This window comes from Tenrec ecaudatus, chromosome 2 (assembly GCF_050624435.1).
Source record: "Tenrec ecaudatus isolate mTenEca1 chromosome 2, mTenEca1.hap1, whole genome shotgun sequence".
NCBI classification, from domain to species: Eukaryota; Metazoa; Chordata; class Mammalia; order Afrosoricida; family Tenrecidae; genus Tenrec; species Tenrec ecaudatus.
The window spans coordinates 168,194,813-168,218,677 of record NC_134531.1 but is presented as its reverse complement, the minus strand read 5'-3'; the positions used below and the strand labels follow the sequence as shown (position 1 = coordinate 168,218,677).

At 47.7% G+C, this 23,865-nt stretch overlaps 1 protein-coding gene across 1 annotated transcript; it reads right to left on the bottom strand.

Annotated features, from left to right (window-relative positions):
- Positions 1-9,648: 9,648 nt before the first annotated feature.
- Positions 9,649-23,386, bottom strand: NIPAL4 (NIPA like domain containing 4). The gene is made up of 6 exons (XM_075541890.1): positions 23,090-23,386; positions 20,062-20,301; positions 16,243-16,299; positions 14,963-15,053; positions 12,722-12,882; positions 9,649-12,003 (listed from the first exon to the last, which is right to left on the bottom strand). Exons 1-6 carry the CDS (start codon positions 23,124-23,126, stop codon positions 11,369-11,371), a joined length of 1,221 nt encoding a protein of 406 aa, XP_075398005.1. The 5' UTR covers positions 23,127-23,386; the 3' UTR covers positions 9,649-11,368.
- Between the last annotated feature and the right edge of the window lie 479 nt (positions 23,387-23,865).

The following is a 23,865-nucleotide window of genomic DNA, read 5'->3' as shown; positions in this document are numbered from 1 at the left end:
TTCCAAGACAGATAGTTTTGTCCTTTTAGCAATGGTATTTTCAATATGATTCTCCAGCACTATAATTCAAATGCATAGACTTTTTTTCAACCTTCCTTATTCAATGCCCACCTTTCATATGCATGTGAGGCAATTAAAAATACCATGGCTTGACTCAGGCACACCTTAGTGCTGAAAGTAAACTCACTTTTCAACACTTTAAAGAGTTCTTCTGCAGAAGATTTACCCAATGTAACACATCATTTGATTTTCACTGCTGCTTCTGTACACATTGATTGTGGATCCTAGCAAGATGAAATTCTTCACAATTTCAATGTATTCTCCATTTATCATGATGTCTGTGTTAGTCTAGGTTGCCTAGAGAAAAAAAATTAATAGACATGTGTGTATAAGAAAGAGCTTTATATATGAGAACAATTGAATATTGAGAAAACATCCCATCCCAGTCCAGATCAAGTCGATAAGTCTGATATTAGCCCATATGTCCGATGCCAATCTATAAATTCCTCTTCAGACTCACACAACACATGCAATGACACCAAATACAGGAAGATCACAGATCAGTGAGTGGAAAGTCTTGCGGATCCAGGGGTGATGGAAGTATATCAGAGCTGTCATGGGTCTCCATGTAGCTCCTCCAGTTCCAGGACTCTAGCATAGCTCCATGTGTCTTGTCATCAGGAAGACAAAGCAGAGAGTCTGTGTGTCCCACCTCCAGCGAGCTATTTATCTCCAAAGCGCCTCCAAAACAAGCTGAGACCCGATTACCAGGCTAAACTCCACCCTTTCCTTGCATTGAGTTGGTATTCCCATGGACGATCGCAATCCTTGGTCTTCACCAGTAATTGCTTCAAGTTTGTTCATCTGCACATCGCAGGTTGTTAATGAGCCTTCCTCCAATCCTGATGCCATGTTCTTCATATGGTTTGTTTTCTCTGATTATTTGCTCAGTACAGAGATTGAATAAGTATGGCGAGAGGATACAACCCTGACACACAAATTTCTTGGGAAGCCATAAGAAAAAACGAAACTAAGCCCATCATTATAGTGACCCTGTAGACTAGAGTGGAGTAGTCCCTTAGGTTCTCCATGACTGTAAACTTCATCAGAGCAGATGGCCGTATGGAGTGGCTGGTGGGTTCGAATCAACAATCTTTCAGGAGCTACATGGCGAAGCGCTAGGCACCGGATTCTCTGAAGTCCTAGAAAAGCCCCATGGCTTTTCCATCACCAGTAGAGGGGGCTCTTTCTCTTTGTACCTGAACACAGGTGAGTCCTCATTTAAATAGACCTTAGCTTTTTAAAGGCACAGTGATCATGGCAGTTACTGGTGAGTTTTCTAACCCTGCATGATTGGGTTGACCAGCAATCTGATACCCTCTGTTCACCTTTTCCTCTTAATGATGGGGATCATGGACCTGTGCTGTAAAAAAAAAAAAAAAAGACTTCTTACTGTTTGGGGGACTGGGTGCAGGTCAGGGATCACTGAAGTTTCTGACAAAAGAACCCCCAGGTAATAACACAGCTTTCACTTATTTCATACGTGGCAGTTAAAAAGCATGCCACCCTGTTATCCTTGTTTGATGCTGTTTGGGGGTACAAAAGAGACCCCCCAATCTCAAATATAATAAGTCTAAAGCAAAACAAGATCAAGACATATCACCCAGATGAGGGAGACCATTAGCATGAGGTCATAATGGCACCCAAACGACTTACAGCCACACTGCTGGGTTAACAAGTCGTGGGACACATAGAAACTGTCACAAATTCATGATTGATGGCAGAGCAATACATAACAGTGACAGGTGGACTTAGCAGAAATGGGCACGTAACCATGCTCAGGACAGGTACATTGTGTTAGACAGAAGAGCTTACATGATTGGTCCTGGGCCTTCTCACCAAGGCACAAAGGGCACAACCAGCAGAGCATGATTCCAGACCGTGTAGGCCGCCGTCGGGGAGTGGACACACCCAGACAAGCCCCTAAAGGACACTGCCCTTTCCAGGGATTCAGTGGGGACTTACTAGATGGGAGGGCTCCGCAAATGAACTGTAGGTTTTCAGTGTCGTCCATAGATACCTGCAATGGGGTGCTTAGAATCTTATTGCCAATACGAGGCCCAGCTCAATTCAGAGGGTTTTTTTAATGGAATAATATTTAGTATACTAAATGCCACAGTACGATATTGTGGCACTGGTTTGTGTGTTGCTGGATGCTCTCTCACTGGGAGTTCAAATCCCAGCCATATGACCCAAAGTGAGCAGGTTTCGGCAGAACACCCAGATGAACAACAGACTATGAGAGAGAGATAGGCTGTCTATTCCCGAGCAGTTCGCCAATGAAAACCTTACAGACACCATCGTAGAACTGACAGACACTGACAACCTTATGAACAGAATCAGAGCCTTGTCGGAGAGAGTGCCAAAAGAGGAGCCCCTCCGGTCCAAAGGCGGTCCCAATAGGACTGAGGAAGAGCTGCTTTCTCAAAGCAGAGTCGACCAGAATGACGCACATGGAGTAAAACCTGCAGGAGCACAACCTTCAAGGTCTCCATTTACTGGTGGGTCACAACTCCAAATGTGCAAGGCAAAAAGGCGGAGAGCATCAGTTAATGATTAGAATATAGAATGTCTGGGGTATGAATCTAGGAAAGTTGTAAAAAAAAATGGAATGGAACGTAATGCCTAGGATTGACATTCTAGGCATACTCATATGTGAGCTGAGATGGACCGTTGTTGGCCATTGTGAATTTTAAAAATCGTATTGTTTACTACACCAGGAATGACAGATTCAAGAGAAATAATGTCACCCTCATCATCAAAAGGGACATTTCAATGTCTATCTTGAGGAACCATGCTGCCTGTGATAGGATATCTAGCCCCAAATCTATAGTCAATACAATATACCTGTACTTCAAATTTATGCACCAACCACCACAGCCAGTGATGCAGAAATTGAAGGATTCTACCAACATCTTCAGTCTGAAATGACCAAACACGGAATCAAGATGCATTGATAATTACTGGTGATTAGAAAATGCAAATGGTGGAAACAAACAGTAAGGAACAATGGTTGGTGTTGGGAGCCGATAGCCATTAAGGCCCTAGTTTCAGCCACGTAGCCGAAACTTGGCTACTTTGTTTCCTGCCTAACCTGCTCCATGCTATGTGCGCAGCACGGGCAGTTGCAAGAGTCGACCTTCGTTGCCATTGGTTAAAATACCGAACACCCATTGGACTACAGACATACCATATTAGGAACATAACGAAATTGATGGTTCATCTGGTAAGCCTTAATTAGCATGCGAACGTCATCACGGACGTCTTTGAGAACTGTTGCACGCCCTTTTTACCTTATTAGGAACATGTAGCCGATTGGTTGTTACACAGTATGCTTCATTAGAATATGTGCCTCCCACTTCCTACCTGCAGCTGATTGGCTAACGTTATGCTTCATTGTAATACACATATTGTATTGGATGCTATGCAGTATGCCTCATTAGAATATACACCTCCTAGTTCCTCTTTAATGTAAATATATATCCCGAGTTTTGATGAAATAAACAGGCTTGATCAGCACTTGTCTTGCTCCATGTCTCTGGGTCTTTCTTCCATCCAGGTTTGCCGTCCCTTCGGGTCACCGCGTGAGGGTCTCGCTGGACGAGACCCCCACAGGTTGGAAAATATGATCTTGGCAATAAAAACTAAGTGGGAGATCTCATGACAGAATTTTGCAAGACCAAAACAGCTTGTTCATAACAAATACCTTTTATTCGATAACACAAAAGGTGTACTATACACATGGGATTCTCCAGATGGAATACCCAGAAATAAGTTTGACTATATCTGTGGGAAGAGGTGGTAGAGAAGCTCAATATTAAGATCTAAAATCAGACCAGGAGATGGCTGTGAATTTTCTCACATATTACTTGAGGTTGAAGTTGAAGAAAATGAAAACCAATCAACTAGAGCAAAGGCATGACCTTGAGAATATTCCACCTGAATTTTGAGAACATCTCAAGAACAGATGTGATACATTGAACACTAATGACAGAAGACCTGTTGAGCTGTGGAATGGCATTAAGAACATCACAAGTGAAGAAAAAGGTCATTAGAGACCAAAAAAAAGATCAAATTGGATGTCAGAAGAGACTGAAACGTTTAAAAATCAAGACTAGCTAAGGCACATGGAAGAAATAATGAAGTCGACTAGCTGAATAGAAAATTTCAAAGGCAACTTGAAAAGACAAAACATTAGAGTATAATGTGAAAAGATATAGTTAGAAAACCAAAAAGGAACATGTTCAGCATACCTTATTCTGAAATCACCCAGGAAATATTCAAACATCCAGGTACAAATGAAAAAATTCTCTGTGCAAAATATTGAATGCTACAGGAAGCCTCAAAAGAATATGGAAAGATACACAGAGACATTGTATCAAAAAGAAAGCGGGCGGGGGTGGGGGTGGGAGTGGGGGGGAACTGATTACAGGAATCTACATATAGCCTCCTCCCTGGGGGAGGGACAGCAGAGAAGAGGGCAAGGGGAGACTCAGACAGTGTAATAGATGACAAAATAATAATAATATATGAATGATGAAGGGTTCACGAGGTGGGGGGAGTGGGGAGGGAGGGGGAACATGAGCAGCAGATATTAAGGGCTCAAGTAGAAGGCAAATGTTTTGAGAATGATGATGGCAACAAATGTACATATGTTCTTGACACAATGGATGGATGAATTGTGATAAGAATTGTACGAACCCCCAATAAAATGATTAAAAGAAAAAATAAGAACTAGTCTCCAGAGGGAGTGAAGATGGCGTCCAGGTAGAATCACCTGGCCCGCATGCCTGTTGCTCAACTAGAAAATTAAGAGGTAAGGAGGCCAATACTTGGAGGCTGGGTGCTAAAAATAGATTCCGTGTACTAGGGTCTGGTTCAGACCTCACCCTGTGATTTTTACCCATGAAGCAACTCGAGAACTCACTGGATCACTGCGTCTGTCCGCAGGCTCTGTTAAACCTCTGCCAGGTCCAGCAGGATAGCGTCTGCCTTCCCTTCCTGCGCCCAAAATACGAGACCTGCAGTGAGCAGTAATTTCCCCAGGCTGCTGTCTAAAAATGGTCATAATCCCAGGCCCCCAGAGAGCCTCTGAGAAGTAGCTAGAAAACCTCACACCAGAGTTCCCCTCTCTGTTTTCCTCCCTGCTCCTGCAGTCCAGGAATGGAGGGAGTATATCGGTCACCCCCCTCCCCTCTCTCCCCAGATCCACACCTGCCAATGTGGGTAATGATAGATAATTCGGTAACAATTTGCAGCAATTGGAGAGCTGCTGGGATATTTTCTGTGTCAGAACCCAGTTCCCCAGAGCACACTGGTAGGTGTGCAGGATACAGACAAGAGAGACACGGGAGTGCAGCCGGAGTTGGAATTGATTGCAGGGTAGTAGGTGGGTACATAGGTAGGTGGGCTTCTGCTACTTTTGTTGTATGGTTATCTTATTCACTTTCACAAAAACCCTGGAAGCTGGCTCTGATTGTTTTTTTCTTGAGGGCTGGGGCAAGGCTAAGAATACTAAGAACATCAAAATACAAATATGTTGGCAACTGAAAGATTTCTTTATTAAATCAGTCCCCACTCAGACACCTCTGCCTACTTAACACTCTTATCTCCCTCTGCCACTTTGTGCCCTCTGTTGGCATGCTTCTGGCCTGACCAGTTGTTCAGTAGCCTAATACACACAGTGAGCTTGGATTACCTAAGTTCAATTCCCAACTCGGCTCCATGCTATACGTGTGAGCCTGGGAAAGTTCCAGAAGTCTGTACAACTGAGGTTGCCATCTACCTCAAAAATGTTGTAATAACTCATGGGATGCTCTATGTGAAAGCACCCAATGATGTTTGACAGAGGTCCCGTGCTCAGAAACGTGACTACATTCGATTTCTAGTTGATCTGCTTAAGATGCCAAGGTTCTGTCAGGATCTGCTTTAGCCAGTTATGCATCAGCCAGTCTTTGGGAGAAAGATGAGGTTTTCCCCTTTCCATAAAGATCGACAACCTTGGAAACCCAAAGGGGCAGGTATGCTCTGTTCTACAGAGTCACTGTAATAAAGCAACTCGATGGTAGCATGTTGGTGAGTTTGGATTGAGGTCTGGTCCCGAAGAGAGTATGAAAATGGAACGACCATTTGGAACAATATTGATCCTTCTTCAATAGCTACCTTCAAAAGGTCATCTTTGTCCTCGACACAGATGGTAAGCAGTAAATAAAAACCAACTCTCTGGAGCCTATATACAGACAGGGGAAACACAGGTCAAAAGAAAATGAATATGCACTATTTATTGTATTAAGATATGTATTATTCTGGCAGACTTGGGTCTGACACTGTCAGCGACCATTATTTTAAGTTTACCTGATCGCCAACTCCCATTGTTGGTGCCAATAGCTTCCAGCCAAATAAGGATTTATTCTTTACAGGCGACTAATCCATGTTTTGTATTTTTTAGTCTACACTTGTTCAATCTCCAATAAGTGTTTTAAAGTTACTACTATGAGTTAGTCAATGACACCATAAACAGACGGTCCTTATACTCCATGGAGATGATCAATAAGAATTTCTACCATAAATTAATAAGGATGTTTCTACGGTGAACCAGAGGCAGATAAAAAACATGGAAGAAGCACACCTGCCTGTGTGACCACGAGGTGTAGAAGGGACCAGGTATCAGGCATTAAAGAACAAAAAATCCTATCAGTGTGTTCCCATCTTCCCAATATGATCACTGAAGACAAATGTGTGCATAAGAACATGTGGTGAAGAAAGCTGATGGTGCCCGGCTATCAAAAGATATAGCGTTTGGGGTCTTAAAGGTTTGAAGATAAACAAGCAGCCATCTAGCTCAGAAGCAACAAAGCCCACATGGAAGAAGCACACCAGCATGTGTGCCCATGAGGTGTCGAAGGGATCAAGTATTAGGCTTCAAAGAACAAAAAATCATATCATTGTAAATGAGGGGGAATGCAGAGTGGAAACCCAAAGCCCATCTGTAGGCAACTGGACATCCCCTTACAGAAGGGTCATGGGGAGGAGACGAGCCAGTCAGGGTGCATGGTAGCAACGATGGAACATACAACTTTCCTCTAGTTCTTAAAATCTTCCTCTCCCCCACTATCATGATCCCAATTGTACCTTACAAATCTGGCTAGACCAGAGGATGTACACTGGTACAGATAGGAACTGGAAACACAGGGAATCCAGGACAATGATCCCTTCATGACCAGTGGTGAGAGTGGTGATACATGGAGGGTGGAGGGAAGGTGAGGTAGAAAGGGGGAAACCAATTACAAGGATCTACATATAGCCCCCTCTCTGGGGGATGGGCAACAGAAAAGTGGGTGAAGGGAGGCATGTAGGATATGACAAAATAATAATTTATAAATTATCAAGGGTTCATGAGGGAGGGGGAGCTAAAAGTGAGGAGCTGATGCCAGGAGCTTAGGTGGAGAATAAATGTTTTGAGAATGATGATGGCAACAAATGTACAAATGTGCTTGACACAATGGATGGATGTATGGATTGTGATAAGAGTTGTACAAGCCCCCAATAAAATGACTTAAAAAACAAACAAAGATTCAGGAATGGATTTTGGGTTCATACGAAATCCTAGTTCCAAACTAAGAACAATTAGTTTTTATGATATGGACCTGCTGGACATTCACCCTCATGAAAGAAATATGAGTGCTATAGCAAAGTGTGGTGAAGAAATTAGATGGTGCCCAGCTATCAGAAGGATTACCGTCTGAGATCTTAAAGGCTTGTTTTCAAACAAGCAGCCATCTAAATGAGATGTCAATTAAGCCCACATGGAAGAAACACACCAATATCCATGATCCAAGGATTGTAAATTATATAATGCAAATTCGAAGGAGAGAATAGTGTCCGAACGAATACTGTGATAATCTGATGTGCAGAAGGCTATGGATGCCAGACGAAGCCCAGAATTCATTTGCAGGATCTACACAGGGAATAAGCCTCCTATGATTTCCCTCTTACCACGATTGAGGGATGGGAATAACCTGGTTATCAGATAGAAAGTATTGGAGAGAAGACTATGGAGGATTAAAATAATAAATCAGACTTGAATGGTTAAATTCCAAATGTAGCCCTTCGAATACACTTTGTGCTTGAACTAGATCATATGATTTCCTGTACTTTTTTTTCATATTGGAGTTTATCTTTTGTATTCCGTCATTGTGGGTGGCCTTCTTGACTCTGTTATAAGTTTTTCTATGGTTTTCAGTATCTGAGTAGGTAAATCTATAGAGACAACAACTAGAATAAAGATTTCTCGGGGATATGGCAGTGGAGCTGGTGGGGTTAGGGAGCGCGCTGATATCCAGTTGAAGAAGGAAGGAAATGTTTTGGAACTGATGGTGGTAGTGTTGGACAGCACTGCTTGGTATGATTGAACCATGGAATGGTATGATGTCTGGCTTAGCTCTTAATAAAATGATTTTGGGGAAAAAATAAATTAACAAAGTAATACTAGATCACGCACTCGGCGACCAGCTTGGGCTTCTGGAGAGGCTCAGTGTGACCTGGTGGTTGAGAAAGTGGAAACGGCGCTTGGTGTGACTTTGAAGTTTCTGTCTGGGTGACATGGGGCAAACCACTTGACCTCTCTTTCCCTCAGGTATAAAAGTGTGTGGTGACACTCTCGAGTGAGAAGTCACGTGAAACACTAATGTTGTGCCTGGCACCTAGTGAGGACTTAGGGAGATGAAGGTTTTAATAGGGAATTAAGGTTTTCAACACACTTCATTCTAAAGAGAGCTCTCTCCGTTCTAGGAAGAAGCACTGCAGGACCCTTCCTGTAGCCAGGCTCCTTCAGGAAGTCCAGGGGAGGTGCAGTCTGTTGACATGGTTGACATCTAACTGAATGAGTGGACCCAGAGATGCCTGAAAAGGAAGGCCTGGCCACCTACTTCCAAAACACCAGCCATTGAAACCCCTATAGAGTACAGTTCTAACACGCACACAGAGGAACTCAATGGTAACTGGTTAACTGGTACACCCCTTCAGGGACCAAGGGACAAGTCGGTCAGCACCACACTACTATCTAATCACTGTGCTAGGCTGGGTTCTCTAGAGAAGCAAAGCGAGTGAAGCTTGTATGTGTTTGTAGGTAGAGAGATTTATATCAAGAAATGGCTTCCACAGTGGTAGAAATGGGTTAAATCCAGACCGGTTCAAGTTAGGCTTCTCCTGACTTGTGGAAGCTGATGCACAGGAAGCAGGAAGACGAAGCAGAGACAGCAGGGGGCACAGGCTGGTGGGTGCAGAGGTATTATGAATCCAAAGTCTGCTGAATGAATCCACTGTCTGCTGATGCCTCCTGGGAATCCATCATCTGCCGATGGCAGCAGGAGATGGAGGAACCAGATGCCAGATCCATCTTTGGCCCCAGGGGAGAGGGCCAAAGAGCATTCGGCTCTGTTCAGTCTCTCTTATACAAAAGGCCACACTTCCAAGGTGCTAACTGATTGATGTTTTGGGCATCGCCCTACCTTATCCAGGAGCGTGTAGTTGACACAATCCCCTACCCTCACAACCATTCTCTGCCTAAGGACGGCTAGGACACAGGCATCAGTAAACAGACTCTGAAGTCTTTATTCTTGATGCTGCAGACCGTACTCGGGTTCCTCGGCTTATTTCCATTCTCAAGGTCCAATGTATTGCACTGATTTTAGTTACTGACAAGAAATCCACATTGATTAAAAACTAAGGACTTTCCACTGGTGCTGCAAGGAGCCTCTCTGTTGGCTAACCCAGCCTCTGGAGCTCCAGGATCAGCAAGAGTTGGGTCTGAGCGTGGTCAAGCTTATGACAAGGGACACACAGGACACAATAAAGGGGAAACAAGTTGGGGGGGGGTGTTATGCGCCAACTAGAGAATCAAGTCTTTCCTCTTTCCAGCTAGCCTGGCTCCCTCAGTTCCCTTCCCAGTGGTCTTCACACCACCCCCACCCCCCACGCACAGCTAGAAAAAAGATGGGAAAGGAAGGGGAAATAAATAATCTCTCTCCAGCTACTTTTGCTTATTGGACGTCTCTGTCCACATGTGCAGAGACCAAAGGCTGTCCCCACAGCAGGTGGAGTTGGAGCAGTCATAGGAGGGAGCCTGGGCAGCTCATCAGTGATGATGGGGATTTGGTGGCAATCTGGCCCACAGCCAGAACACATCTTATGCCAAGCCTGCACCCCGCTTGGTCACTGAGGCTCAAAACTGATTCCATCCGCCAGACTGCTGACCAAAAAGTAGCCCAGAGCCTCGTGCCCAGATTCTTGGTTGGGCGCCAGAGCACACACAGCAGTTTGCCTTTGGTTTCCAGAGGGCCGGGGCCAGCTCACACTTCCTCTCCCCTCCCCAAATCATAGTTTGGTCTTACTGCTTGAGGGAAAAGAAGGCATATTTTGACAAATTCTAACTCAAGAGCCAAGCCATTTCTAAGAGCAGAGAAGTTCTGTTCTCTGTCCAGTGTGTGGCCAGCAGCTGGGCTGTGAAGCATCTTTTGTGGATTTGCGTCTGGGATGAAGGGCTCAGTGGCAGAGTCCTTGGGATGTCAAGAGTGAGAGAGGAGGGGTGGGGGTGGGGGGTGAGGATGAGGTGGACGGAAGCACAGATGCTGACTTGCAGGCTGGAGTCCTCGGGCAATGGGCAGCTTGGACTTTTTCCCTGAGACATCAGATGGCTTTCACAGTAAGGTCAGCTAAGGTCTTCCTCGTGTCTTGGAAGAGGATGTGGCAAAGGCAACAAGACAGTTATGAGTTGTTGCATCTCTCTCCGCTTTCGGTAGGGAGGCAAGCCACCCCCTCTCAGAGCATCTGGGTGTCATCTGCACCTCGTCCTTGGCTCCTTAGAAATCCTAAGGCACATGATTCGATCTCAACATGAGAATCGGTGTTAAGGAGTCCCCAACAACTAACATCTCAGGAAAGCGCTCAGACTGCTACATTCAACGGGTCACTTTCTGTCTTCTGCCCAACAATATAAGCCTCCAGAGATGGCACCATGGGCACGAGAAGGAAGGGAGGTCCGTAGGACCGACTGGCACCCGTGCAGAACAGGCTTATTTGGTCACTAAGGCTGTGTACCCAGACAATTTCTGGCACCCCACCTCACTGGATAGGGATTCTTCTCCTGGAAACAGTAATGAGGTATAAATAAAATTCTCAAGGGAAGATCGCCTGTTGGCAGCAGGCAATACACTCCCATTGGTAACAGGCTGAAAATTACCGGTGGTTCTGAGCTGGAAAGACCAGGCTGTATCATAGCCCCCAACCTCTCCCTCGTGTATTCCAAGTTTTAGGATTGGATTGTAAATACTTTGGGCTTCTCTTCTGGAGATGGGGTTCTGGAAAGTTCCATATTGTCCACAAGAACGTTCTTGTCTTCCAGCCTAATGACAGTGGGCTCTGGGGCAGGAACTGGGGTTGTGGTTGGGTTTTTGTGCATGTGGGGCAAGCTAGTCAAGTGGAAATCCAGATCCTTGAAAGCGTGGAGCATGAACACCCCCAGGATGATGGTGACAAAGCCAGAGAGGGTGCCTACAATGTCCACAGCCGACATGCTGTGCCACTCTTTGAAGAGGATGATGGAGGAGGTAACCACTGTAGACGTGAAGAACACGTAGTAGATAGGGAAGACCAGGGAGGTGTTGAAAATGTCCAGTGCCCTGTTGAGGAAATTGACCTGAGTGCTGAGTGAAATTGCCAGGATGAGGGACAGGATGTAGGGCAGGGGATGCCGCACAACTGGCAACCCTTGGAAGAAGTTCTTAATGGTGATGCCCAGACCCTTGACGGCAGACACAGAGAAGGCCCCGATCACAGAGCAGATAACGATGTAAACCAGGATATTCCTCTGCCCGTAACGTGGGGCCACGATGAAGATGAGGATGAGGCAGAACACCAGCATCAGCACAGCAAACACGATGTACCCTGCAGGAGAGGAGGCAGGAGACCATCTGAGTTGGGCCTACTGTGATTCTCACTCAAGCCCCAGGCTACGGCCACGAGTGGAGCATTCAGGGCATGGGCCCCAGAGTCAAACCCGGATTCCCCTTCTAACGTTATAACTTTGAAGCCAATTGGGAAGGTTTCCTCCTCCGTAAGATAGAATTAATAATTGGACCTTCCTCCCAGGGTAGTTTTTTAGAAATAAATGAGCTGTTGGGCATGAAAGATTTAAAATTGGACATAGCAAATAACCAACACTTCATAAATGGCATATCTATTGTACCACATATTATTGGTTCATCTATTATATGTTACATATTGTATAATAAATGGTACAGGCCAAGAAGCCTGTAATAAACAAAACCAAACTCACGACCATTGATTGAGTCAATGCCTACTCACAGAGACCCTATAGAATGCGGTAGAACTCTGTGACTTTCCGAGACTAGAACTCTTTATGTGACTAGAAAACCCTCTTTCTCCAGCAGAGCAGCGGGTGGTTTCTATCTGCTGACCTGGAGGATCACAGTCCAATGTATAACCACTATGTCACCAAGGTTCCTTGTAAGGTAGCCTTGTTAATACGGACCAGCCCACCAATTTTCTTTCGTGCTGCCTCTGCTCGGGAGCAGCAGAGCCCAGTCTGACCGTGCCCACGGTCCACCCAGCGCTTTGGTGCGCCCAGGTGCCTGAAGCTCACCAGTGTCTTTCATCTTGGAAGCCATCTCGATGACTGTGGTGACCTTCTCTTCCTCGGGGGCGTGTATCACCATCACGGTGCTGCCGGCGATGCAGATGACACAGCCCAGCTTCCCCAGTAGATTCAGAGTCTCCCCCAGGAAATATGAGGAGAGGACGGCACTGCAGGTGGAAATGGGGAGCGTGAGTCAACCAGGCGTGGCAGTCCCAGGGGCGGGATTCAGTACTCCCTCACGTGGAAGCTTTCCTACATCTCCATACATGTTTCACACAGAAAGTCCTGTGTGGGCCGGTTGCAGTGCGTGCTGGAGAACTAGAAATGGAGGTGGCTTTGGCCCACATTACACACTGGGAGTATCCTACAGCAGAAGACTTGGGAGAGCCTTTTTAAAGTATTTTGTCTAATTTCTCCTCTTGTCTGCTCAATGAACAGAACCTCTCTTTGACATTGCTGACAGGTTGCTTCCGCTTTACTGGGGAGGGAACTGTCCCCTTCAGAAAGCACGTTCATCGTGGTCGGATCATTATAATTAGAGACCGACAGAACTCTACTCAATGCCAGGGAGTCAACAGCGACCCCTAGCGACCACTTGCCATCACGTTGATGCCGATCCATGGTGACCCCATGCCTGTCTGAGTAGAACTGGTCTCCACAGAGTTTCCAGTGGCTGGATTTTCAGAAACAGAGCACCAGGCCTTTCTTCTGAGGCCTCTCTGCGTGGACGCAACCCTCCAACCTTCTTGTTAGCAACCACGCGTGGGCCCACCCAGGGCCTCCAGAGAAAAAAGATTCTATGTGATCATCTCTGCTCATTGTCTCCTGTGTGTTCATAAAGAACACATCGACTCCTTCCATTTGTTTATGTCGGTATGGACAACTGCACCGCCACGATGGTCATACTTCCAGGCGGGACGTCTCGAGGATCTATTATTAAGACATACTATGTTAGAAACTGGAAGACCTCTGGTGGCATAGTGGTCAAGCATTTAGATAGCTGCTGACTGGAAGGCTGGCAGTTCAAACCCAAGAGCTGCTCCACAGGAGCAAAATGAGACGATTTGCTCAAAGATTCGTCTTGGAAACTCTCTGGGACAGTTCGGCTCTATTCCGTGGGGTCATGACGCGTTGGAATGGACTCAACAGCAGAGCATTTTCAATAAGTACTACGAACTCTCATTTATTTTCTCACGAAGATCTCACGACTTTAAAGAAGTGAAAAAAACACTACCCCTATTTACTAGAAGAAAAATGGAATTTTAGAAAAGGTAAAATCAATTGGACGGGTCATACACCTGGTAAGTAGCAGGCCTTGAACTCAAGTTATATTTAGTTATAATCCCTACAGTCATTCCTCTTCACTTCACTGAAGTAGACTCTTATGATGTCCTGAATCATCTGCTTTCAGCCCACAGCCCCTTGCTGTTCCTCAGTGACAAAATGTTCTTTCCCCTCACACTCTCCAGGTGGCGGCGGCGGCGGTGGTGGGGCGGGGGGAATGCAGATAGGGAAATAGGGAATGCCAGGTATAGAAACTGGAGCATACTCTGGTTCTTTACCAAGGTGGCATTGTTTCAGGGCAAAGATCTGTGGGCTGGCCAGGGACCCAATTAAGTTGAAAAATCCTAGTTAAAGGCATAAGGAGAGATGAAATGGATGTCTAAGCTGCCTTGTCTGCGTTCCTCTAAAGCTACCAAAACCCTTTTCCCTACGATGCCTTGTTCAAGAGCATCTTGCAGCATTAACATGGGCAGAGATGATGGGCCAGAGAACTGAGTGCCTCTCCCACCTTCCCAGGGGTGGGGCCTTGTAAATTCATGAGATGTGTGATCGTGTTATCACAGCTACTTGAGATCAACTATGCCAATTGTGCAACAGTGAGTCGTGGCTTTGTTTGTCTCGCTGTGTCAGCTTTGCATGTTGAGTGGTCCTGAGATGGTAACACTAAACAGAGGATGTGGTTGGCCAGAATCCACCGGCATGCTCAGACTGGTTCCCAGGAGCTCTGGTGGTGCAGTGGGGGAGGCATGGCGCTGCTAATTGCAGCTGTGGTGGTTCAAGCACTCCAGCCATTCTGGGGAAGAATGATGAGGTTCTCTGGTTCTGTCAAGATTTTTACAGCCTCAGAACTCCTATGCATTGACCTTATGGCCGTGGGGTTCTGTGTGTGTGTGGGGGGCGGGCAGTCCCGGCTTCAACCCTCTGATAACAAGAACGAGCAGGAAAACGAGAGATGGTGATAACCTGATGAGGACACTCAACGCTCCCAGAGGTGTGACGACTGTTGCAGGAGCAAATGCATAGGCCCCAAAATTGGCGACTTCTCCAGCGGCCACTAGGAGGTGAGGGAGAAACGATGTTAGTGTGGGTCACGTGCACCAGCTTCAGCCCAGAAGGGGCTGGGTAGTGACTCCTTCATTCCATGTTTATTCCTTCACAGAACCCCAGACCCATAATCCTTACAGTCTTGGTCCCGATTCTGTCGCCCTGGGGGTCTAATCAGAGAGTCAAGCATAGCCTAATCTGCTCATATCTTTCCATTTTAGAGATGGGATCATGAAGACCCAGATTTCAATATCATGTGACAAGCCTGTAAGCAAAAGCCTTCTTGATCTTCAGGTGTCTTGGCTTCCAGTCCAGGGATATTTAAGTGTGTCTGATGGACTTGTCAGTGTTTTAGGCTGGCTCTCTCAGGTCAATTCTGGGAAATGCTAATTATCAAATAATAATAATAAGTTCAATGCATTCACACCAATTGGCCCACCAGCTCCTCTTTCCCAGGAGAACCCATGGACAGATGACTATGGTAACAGGTCTGACATTCTCAAGGTCCCAAAATCCTCTCCATTTGAGTTTCCAGTTTGAAAATCCCTTCAGGTGCTTGTTCTGTCTCTCTGCTCGGGGAGAAGTGTGGGTCTCCATTGTGACAGCAGGTGAGGGCCTGATAGCTCCCACTAACTGGATCCAAACCTGGTTTAGGGGATTACAGATGGAAAACTGGCCAATTCTTCATTTAAAAAAAATAATTGAGTTTGAAAACCAGAGAGGGAGGGTGGGAAGAGGAGAAAAACATGAGTGAGCAAATGTGGAAATAACCTTTGCTGTCAATCAGTTAGCTTCTAAATCAACCAGCCAATAGCCTGTGGGTAAGGAAGCTTTTTTAGGGGTTCCATCCTTGACCGTGTTGCTTAAAAATTCAGGAACATCCAACTAGGCCACTGCCTTGTTCATAGGATCTCTCTGGGCTCAAGGGAAATTGAGGGGAGCCAGCATGTCTATTAGCAGCTGTGTACACATTTTTCTGGGAGAGATGCTTCATACATGAAAGAAGACTGACTTTGAGTTGAGAAAGTGATCTGAGACGGGGCTCACATGTTCTGTCCACAAAGCCCCTCACGGTGGTTCCCAAGCCCGCTAAGCCTCAGCTCCACATTTTGCAGAGCAGAGACAGAGATGCCCCGTCCTTTCCTAGTTCCTCTTACTCTCCGTAAGTCACAGTCCTGAGCAGCAAAGAAGCCACTTACTGGTGAGAAAGCCAGCCCACCACATTCCATCCTTCAGGTAGCCGTAACCTCCATCCACTGAAGAAGGGAAAGGACACAGAGTTAGGATTTGGCCACACTTTCTTGGACCCCTTTCTGAACTCCACTTTCCCTCTCCAAACCCTTCAATGTGCCTTGATCTTAGACCCGAGACCTCTCTGGGGCGAGGTCATCCCTTCACCAGGTGTTCAGTTCCACCTGTATGACACTGCTGTGCTACGTCCTATCTGTGCCCCGGACCTCCCTGCTCTGCCTACATGTGTACATCCACCTGCTCCTTTGATGTCTCCTCCCAGCTCTCCTGGAGGGACCTCAAATGACACAGTCCTCGATGGAGCTCTTGATTTTAAATACCCTCCAGCTAACCCCTAGATAAAGCTGAGTAAATCTCACCGCCATGTACCTAGGTGCTTGTGCCAGATATATGAGGAAGTGACCTGTGACGCCCTCCGCTCTCCCACCCTCCACATCTAGTCCACCCTGTTGGTTCTGTCTCTCAAGGACATCCCGTGTGTGTCCTCTCTGCTGCCACCACGGTGTGCCAGCGCTCTGTCACCTCGGCCCTGCATTGAGGAGCAGTTTCTTCGTGGTGCCTCTGGCTGCTCCTGTCCTCTGAGAACCTTCCTCTGACTGCAGCTCGCGGTCTTTTGAGAATGGAGGTCCAATCATGCTGCTCTTCAGTTTACCGTTGGTGATAGCTCTTGGGATGATGACCGTCACATAGTCTCTCCTAGCCTGGACACGACTACATTTTCCTCCTCCCCTCATGCTACTCTTTCCCTTCTACTAGCACCCAGTGGCTCAGGCTTTCTTTCATTCTTCGAACATGATGAGCTCGTCTCTGCCTCAGGGCCTTTGTCCATGCCATTTCTTGGTGTGGAATACTCTTTTTCATACTTCTGCCTGAGACCTATAGTTACTTGACAGGCCTCTGCTTGAATGCTATTTCCTTTAAGATGCCCTTGTGTGGATTCTTTCCCTTTGGGGATGTCTTAATACTCAGTGCTTATTCTTCATTACACTAAAACAAAAAAAAGTTGCTCTTGAGTCAGTTCTGACCCAGGTGGCCCCACTGTCTGTCGGAAGAGAGCTGGGCCCCGTGGTGCTTTCAGTGATTGATGTTTGGAAATAGATCACTGGACCTTTCTTTCAAGGTGCCTGTGAGTGAATTTAAACCTCCACTTATAATTTGAAGTTATTTCCTGGCATTTCTCCGACAAAAATGACAGTGGCTTTGAACAGTTGACCTGGCGGTTAGCACTCCAACACATAACCAACCCACTGTGCCACCAGGGCTCCTACTGGTGATAGACAGATGGGTTTTAGATGGTCCCTGGAAAGCCCATAAATTAGAGGTCACTTGTTGAGAATGCCTTTAGAGCAAAGAGCTCTGAGAGTAAATACTTCATGACATGGAGGATGGGGAGGCCCTGGTGCTGCATGAAGTTGGTCAGACACAAAAGCCAAGGAAAGAAGCCAACTTTGATGGTTCCCCGGGGTGGGAGGGCCTGGAAGAGAAGAAGAAGCGAGAAGCTAAGGGACAGACAGGTGTTGACATGGGTTGATAATATACTGCAGGAGGGAGATGGTGGGGGGAAGAAAGCGAGGAAAGAGGACAAGCCAAGAGGCTCAATAAGCTGTTAAAGTGGCTGAACAAAAAAACAAAATGAAACAAAAAGGTGACTTGATTCACAATAAAATGTTCGAAAAAATAATAAAGAACAAACTCTGAGAGCATTTATTCTAAAGGGTGGAATGTCAGAAGCAAATTGGAGGAAGGAGTTGCTTTTCTGGCTGGAGAATCATACTTCTGTTTAGACTCCTTCTAGGGGGAGCTCGCTGAGCTCTCCCCCAGGCAGGAACAGGCATTTCCTTGGCATTTCGGAAGGTGAGGGTCTGGATTTTTGAACTCTTATCCACAAATGGGAAAGAGCAACAATAACCATTGTTATCCGACTCTGTTCTTGCCCCTCACATCTCACCACGTTAGAGAACAATTGCGTTCTAGACCTGGCTACCCAACTTTTTGCCGAGCCCTGTGCCTACATAAATATATTATTATGGAATCAATATTACTGCTGACTTTATGGCGCCTTGATGGTGTAGTGGTTATGTGTTGGGCTGAGACCTGAATGGCCGGCAGTTCAAAACCACCAGCTGCTCCATGGGAGAAAAATGGCTTTTCTACTCTCATAAACTGTTATAGTCTTAGAAACCCAGAGGGGGGTTGCCGTGAGTCAGCATTGACCGGATGGCAGCGCATGAGAGTTGAGACTGCTGACTTTGTGCCCAGTGTTTTTCTAAACAGGGTATATGTCTTCAGGACAACCCCTGGGGCTGGTACGATTCTCACGCACATTTTATGGACAAGGAAGTAGAGGAGCAGAAAGCAAACTTTCCTTGCCCAGAATCACATTACCAGGAATGGGGGAGCCAGAAAAGGCATCCCAGTAGCCTGATTCCAAAGCCTGGTATCCCACAAAAGCACATGTCTCAACTTGAATGCATGATCGTCCCTGAACCTGCTCCTCCTGCATTCTTCCTTTCAGAACAGAGCACAGTCATTTACCCAGTTGCTCAAGTCAGGGGCCTGAGTCATCCTTGGCTCCTGTATCTTCCCCTCCCCTTGCAGCCAGTCAACATCAGAGCTGCTTGGTTCTATCTTCAAACCATCTTCGGAATTCATCTCTCCTTTCCATTCCCACTGCCATTCCCCAAGTTCACCTCTGTCACCTCTGTCTCCCCATTGGTCTTCCAGTCTCCAGTCTTGTCCCTAAAACTTTTCTCTCGGCCCAGAAAACTTTTTAAAATCTGAGATTAGGTATCATCACTCCCCCGCCTAACACATTTCAATCATTTGCAATTACACTCAACCTCTGAGGTACCGTTTTTTAAGACCATTGATGATCTAGCCCCTACCTCATTTTTCACCTCTCCATGCTCCAACCATCCTGAGCAATGTTCAGTTTCTAGTATCACCCACGTTCTCACCCCTGAGCCTTGGCCCATGCTATTCCTTCTGCCTGGGTCTGCATTCACCTTGCTAGCTCCTTCCCATTTAGGTCTCAGCTTAGAGATCACCTCTTAAAGAAAACCTCCCTAATACCAAGTAAAACTTGGGCCTCACTGGCCGCACTAAGATGCACCCCTAGCATTCCTTTATTTCCCCTGTCTTAGCACTTAACTGACTAGGGAGCTCTTCTCTGTCTCTCACAGTCAACTACATGTACCACGAAGGCACCCAGCCCCCACGTCTCACATGGTACCTGGCCTCAGCTGGAACACAATACATGCTAATCGAATGAATGGGTATCTTGGACATGATTACTTTTCAAACATCGCTTCACAGATACATCTTATTTTTTAAACAACCAAGTCTCTTGTAGATAGAGAGTACAGATTCCTTCGTAGCGCCATTTGAGGAGGAGTTCACATGAGAATCTGACACTACTCTGGGTGGAGGCATGTCTCCCCTTCAAAGAAGAATGCGTGTGAAGCTGTGCCTTGCCAAAGGTGACACAGTGGGAGGAAGTAGAGCCAGGACTAGATCTGGAACTTCATATTCTTGAGCCTGGGCCCGTCCTTTGCCATCACCCCAATTAGTACTCCGTGAAATATTGGGAGCACTAAACCATTTCTCATCAAAGAATGATCGCCTGGCTTTCCGACAAGGTTGACAATGCAGCTCTGGGACCCATGTAAGGCCTGGCTTTCCAACGGCTCCCCCAGACCCCATGGAGGAAAGCTGCCTATGAGTTCAGCTGCCCGGTGTCCCATCCCTGCCCATTCTCAGGAGCTTACCAGCCCGAGTGGCTCCTGTGGCCACCAGTCGCATGAGGCCTTTCTTCTTGAGGATGACGCTACTGCCGATGAGGAAGCTGGACAGGAAGGCGAGCCCCAGGCCGATGTAGAAGCCATAGTTCTGTCTGACCCTCTCCTGCCAGCTGTGAAAGGTGACATTGCTGGGTACCTCTGGGCTGAGGTCACCCACAATCTGGCACAGGACTTGGTGGGAGGAGCAGTATGTGCTGATCAGGGAACCTGAATGGGAAGGCCAGGAGGAGGAAGTTACACCGGGGTCCTTGGCATCCCTTCAAAGGACTGTCTTGGTTAACTATGGATTTAGACCCCATGCTTGAGCTACTGCAGGGTCTCCCCGCCACTGGGCCCAACCTAAAAGAGGAGTTCACATTCTCAGAGTGTTAATCACACACCAGGGGCCTCAGATGCATAAGTATATCAAGTTCTTAGTCGCCTGCCAGGTAAGTGCCATCTTCAAGTCCTATGTGGAAGTAGAGGCATTGGGGCGTCAGTCAGGTGCTTTACCTAAGAATAAACTATGGCAGAGCCCGAACTCTAGCCTGGTGGACTCCAGAGCCCCATTGCTACACTGATGTCTAACAAGCTCTCAGGCAGCATGGGCTCCAACGACCTACCATCACAGGGCTTCCTCTCCGGCCTGAGCCTCCTTCTGGTCTTGGAGGGATCAGTATCCCTTCGACCTCCCCCCGAATTTGTCTTTGGTTTGTTCTCCGAGTCTAAGAGTCCCTAGGAGGCTCCATCCAGCCCCTTGTCCCAGAACCAGCCCACTGACTTATTCACTGACACACACCATCAGTCAGCCAGTTGCTATGGAGTTAACCCTGATTCATCACTGCCCATGGCTGTCACAGTGCTCAGTGGCTCCATGAGGTTTCCCATGGCTGCCTCTTCTGGAGCAAACCATCAGGACGCAGACCTCTAACCTTGCGCTAACAGCCGATCATGTCCATTGCTTTTACTACGCAGAGTCTCTGATACAAATACCAAGGATTTAGTCTCCAGGCAATATAGACAAACCTGGGCCCAAGGGGCTGTTTTTGTACTAGGTCACTGAATTTGTGTCGCTTCTTGAGAACACCCAATAATTCAATAATCCTCCCAGGTGGGGAAGCAGCCCACATGGTCCTCTGGTCCGACCTTTCCACGCAGATTCCTGCCCCATGTTATGAAGTAGGTGGAAGCAGCGTGGCGATGTGTTTACTTCACATAACCCGAGTTCAGTAACTTGCCTCAGCCTTCACTGATGGGGTGGTGACTCTAGAATTTGACCCCCAACTCAAATGATACCAAAGCCCATAAATTTAATCTCTTCACTCTGATAAAACAAACAGCAAGGGAGAGGGGGTGGCACTTGATCTGGTCCCCTGAGAGTTTTTCAAAAACACAAACTTGTGACCAACATTTAGAGAACTTGAGGTTTCCCATTGACATTCAGGTATGGAGCTACTACTCTTAAAAATGAAATAATCCTACTCTTAAAACGAAACAATCGGCTTCCCACCCTTTGTTTATTTGTTGGTTTGTTTTTTCAAGTCCCCCGAGTTCTGTGCTGGCTCTCTTCAAGTATTCTTGGTACATGCTCAGTCTCTGTAGGCATTAGACTTTGGGACCTCTGGTGGTGAAAGATCTTTTTCAAGCAGCGGTGTGTCTCCATGACCCATGCTCCTGTGCCGAGGATGTATGCCCAGAGTGTCAGGTCAGTCAGATTGGGCTGTGGCTCATCTGCAGGGCAGCATGGTGGCTCAGTGGGATAGAATACAGGCACTGCTGACTGGTCTCCATTACACAGGGGTACAGCCTTCAGAAAGCAGCAACTGTCAGCCTGTGATTTTCATCGGGGGAAACTGAGACTGTGGGAAGGGTGATAGTCGGACTTGAGGGTTGGGTCTAGAACACACCGGAGTGTATCCATGTGCCTTCTGCAGTGGGAGGAAATTTCCTTTCCCAAGACCATGTCACAATCCCGGGAGATGAGACAACAAGAAGTCATCTCCCTCCCTCATCAGACTTGTTTTACACTGCTCACTCCTGTTAGGCATCCTTGCCCAAGAGCTGAATCCGGGGAGTTGTCCTGCTCAGGAAATGAGCCAGTACTTTGGAAGATGTGAGCCAAGGAGGGCAGCTTTGAGAGGAAAGTCCTGTTCTCAAGCTCGGAAGGTGTGTCTCTAGCAGGTGGGCCCAAAGGCCTGCTGTAGACTTGGCTGCCACTGTGAGGCTGGGCATCCAAGGAGCTGACCACCACCCACAGTGTCAAGTTCATATCTGTGATGGGAAACAGAGCCAGGGAGGGCTAATCACAGAAGGCGATCCAATTCTAAATAGGGTGGCCATCGTCAGACTGGACCACTCTTGCTTGCTCTTCCACCATAAATCTGCTGGGTTTGGGGAGTGTGGATGGGTGAGGCTGAAAATGGCCTGTCTGGTTGGTCAGGAAACCAAAACTCCAATAAAACCAAACCCAACACCTAACAGACAGACCGGCGTTGAACGCATCATTAGAGACGGCAAGACGTTTGAGGCGGAAGGAGCTCACACTGTAATGACAAGATGCAGTGGGAACATGGCGTTCCCTCAAGGAAAAGGTTCCGCACAGAGCTAGGCACCATGCGGCGCCACCAACACCCGAACGTTTCAGAGCCTCGATTGGAGGGGCAGTGCCCAGCATGGACACAAGGAGACAGCCAGACTCGGACTGGTTCTGAAAGCTGACATAAAGGCACAAGCAGCTATGAAGAAGAGAACCCCAGCTCATCCCCCCCTCCCCCGCTCCCCCGCAGCCGGCTTGCAATGACCCAATTTCCCAGGGGTGGGAAAGGTGGGAAACCTCAGCTGGAGCCCTGGTCCTCCGGCCAGGCCTGGGAGCCAAGGAGGGGACACCTTGGGCTAACCTTCCTACGCTTCCTACGCTTCCTGGCAAGGAGCCCCCTCGGAGGGACAGGTGCCCAGGGCGGCGCGCACCGCGCCGAGGGGTCCCCGCCCGCTCCGGCTCCCGGCCGCCAGCACGCACCTTTCTCGCAGCTGGCATTGCTGGCCGACAGCTCCATGGGGCCCTGGGCGCGCGGGCCGACGTCGCCCCGGGCTCCCGCTCCGCAGCAGGTGGCAGCGACTTGTCCCCGCCGCGGCCGGCGCTCGAGAAGCCGCCTGGGTCAGAACCCCGGGGGAGGGGAGAATGACGCACCCCAGAAGGGGAGGGTCTCCGGGGAGGAGTCACTGGGCGTCTTGAGCAAATCTGGGGGACCCCGACCGGCGCTCAAGCTGGCGGTGGAAGGGCGCACGCCCTGGCCCGGCATGGAGTCTGCTGGGCTTCCCGCGACAGAGTCACGGCCCAGGACCCAGGGCAAATGGCGAGGGGGCGGGTCCCCTGGCGCCACCCCTGCCCCTCCCCAACGCCTGGACCAGCACCCAGTTCCCTCCACAGGGACAGCTCCGGGATGGCGGCAGAGGGGCCAATGTCCAAGTGAAGGGGAAAGTGGGAATGTGGGTTTGGAAGGGGGTACCCTGCTGTCATTTGGAGCTCTGTGGGACTAGAGGGTCGAGGCACCTAGCCACCCTCCCTCCTTTCTCCTCCTTCCCTCCCCCCACCTCCTTTTCTCTTCTCTTTATTCATTCCCCACAGAGCTGATCTAATGCTGGGAGACAGATAATGGAGTGACAGATACCTAAATCAAATCAAACTGCCCTGAAGTGAGGCGCGGGGACCATTGCTACTCCCATGTTACAGATGAGGGAAAACAACAGTGCATTTCAAGGCTTTAAAAAAAATCATTTTATTGGGGCTCAAAC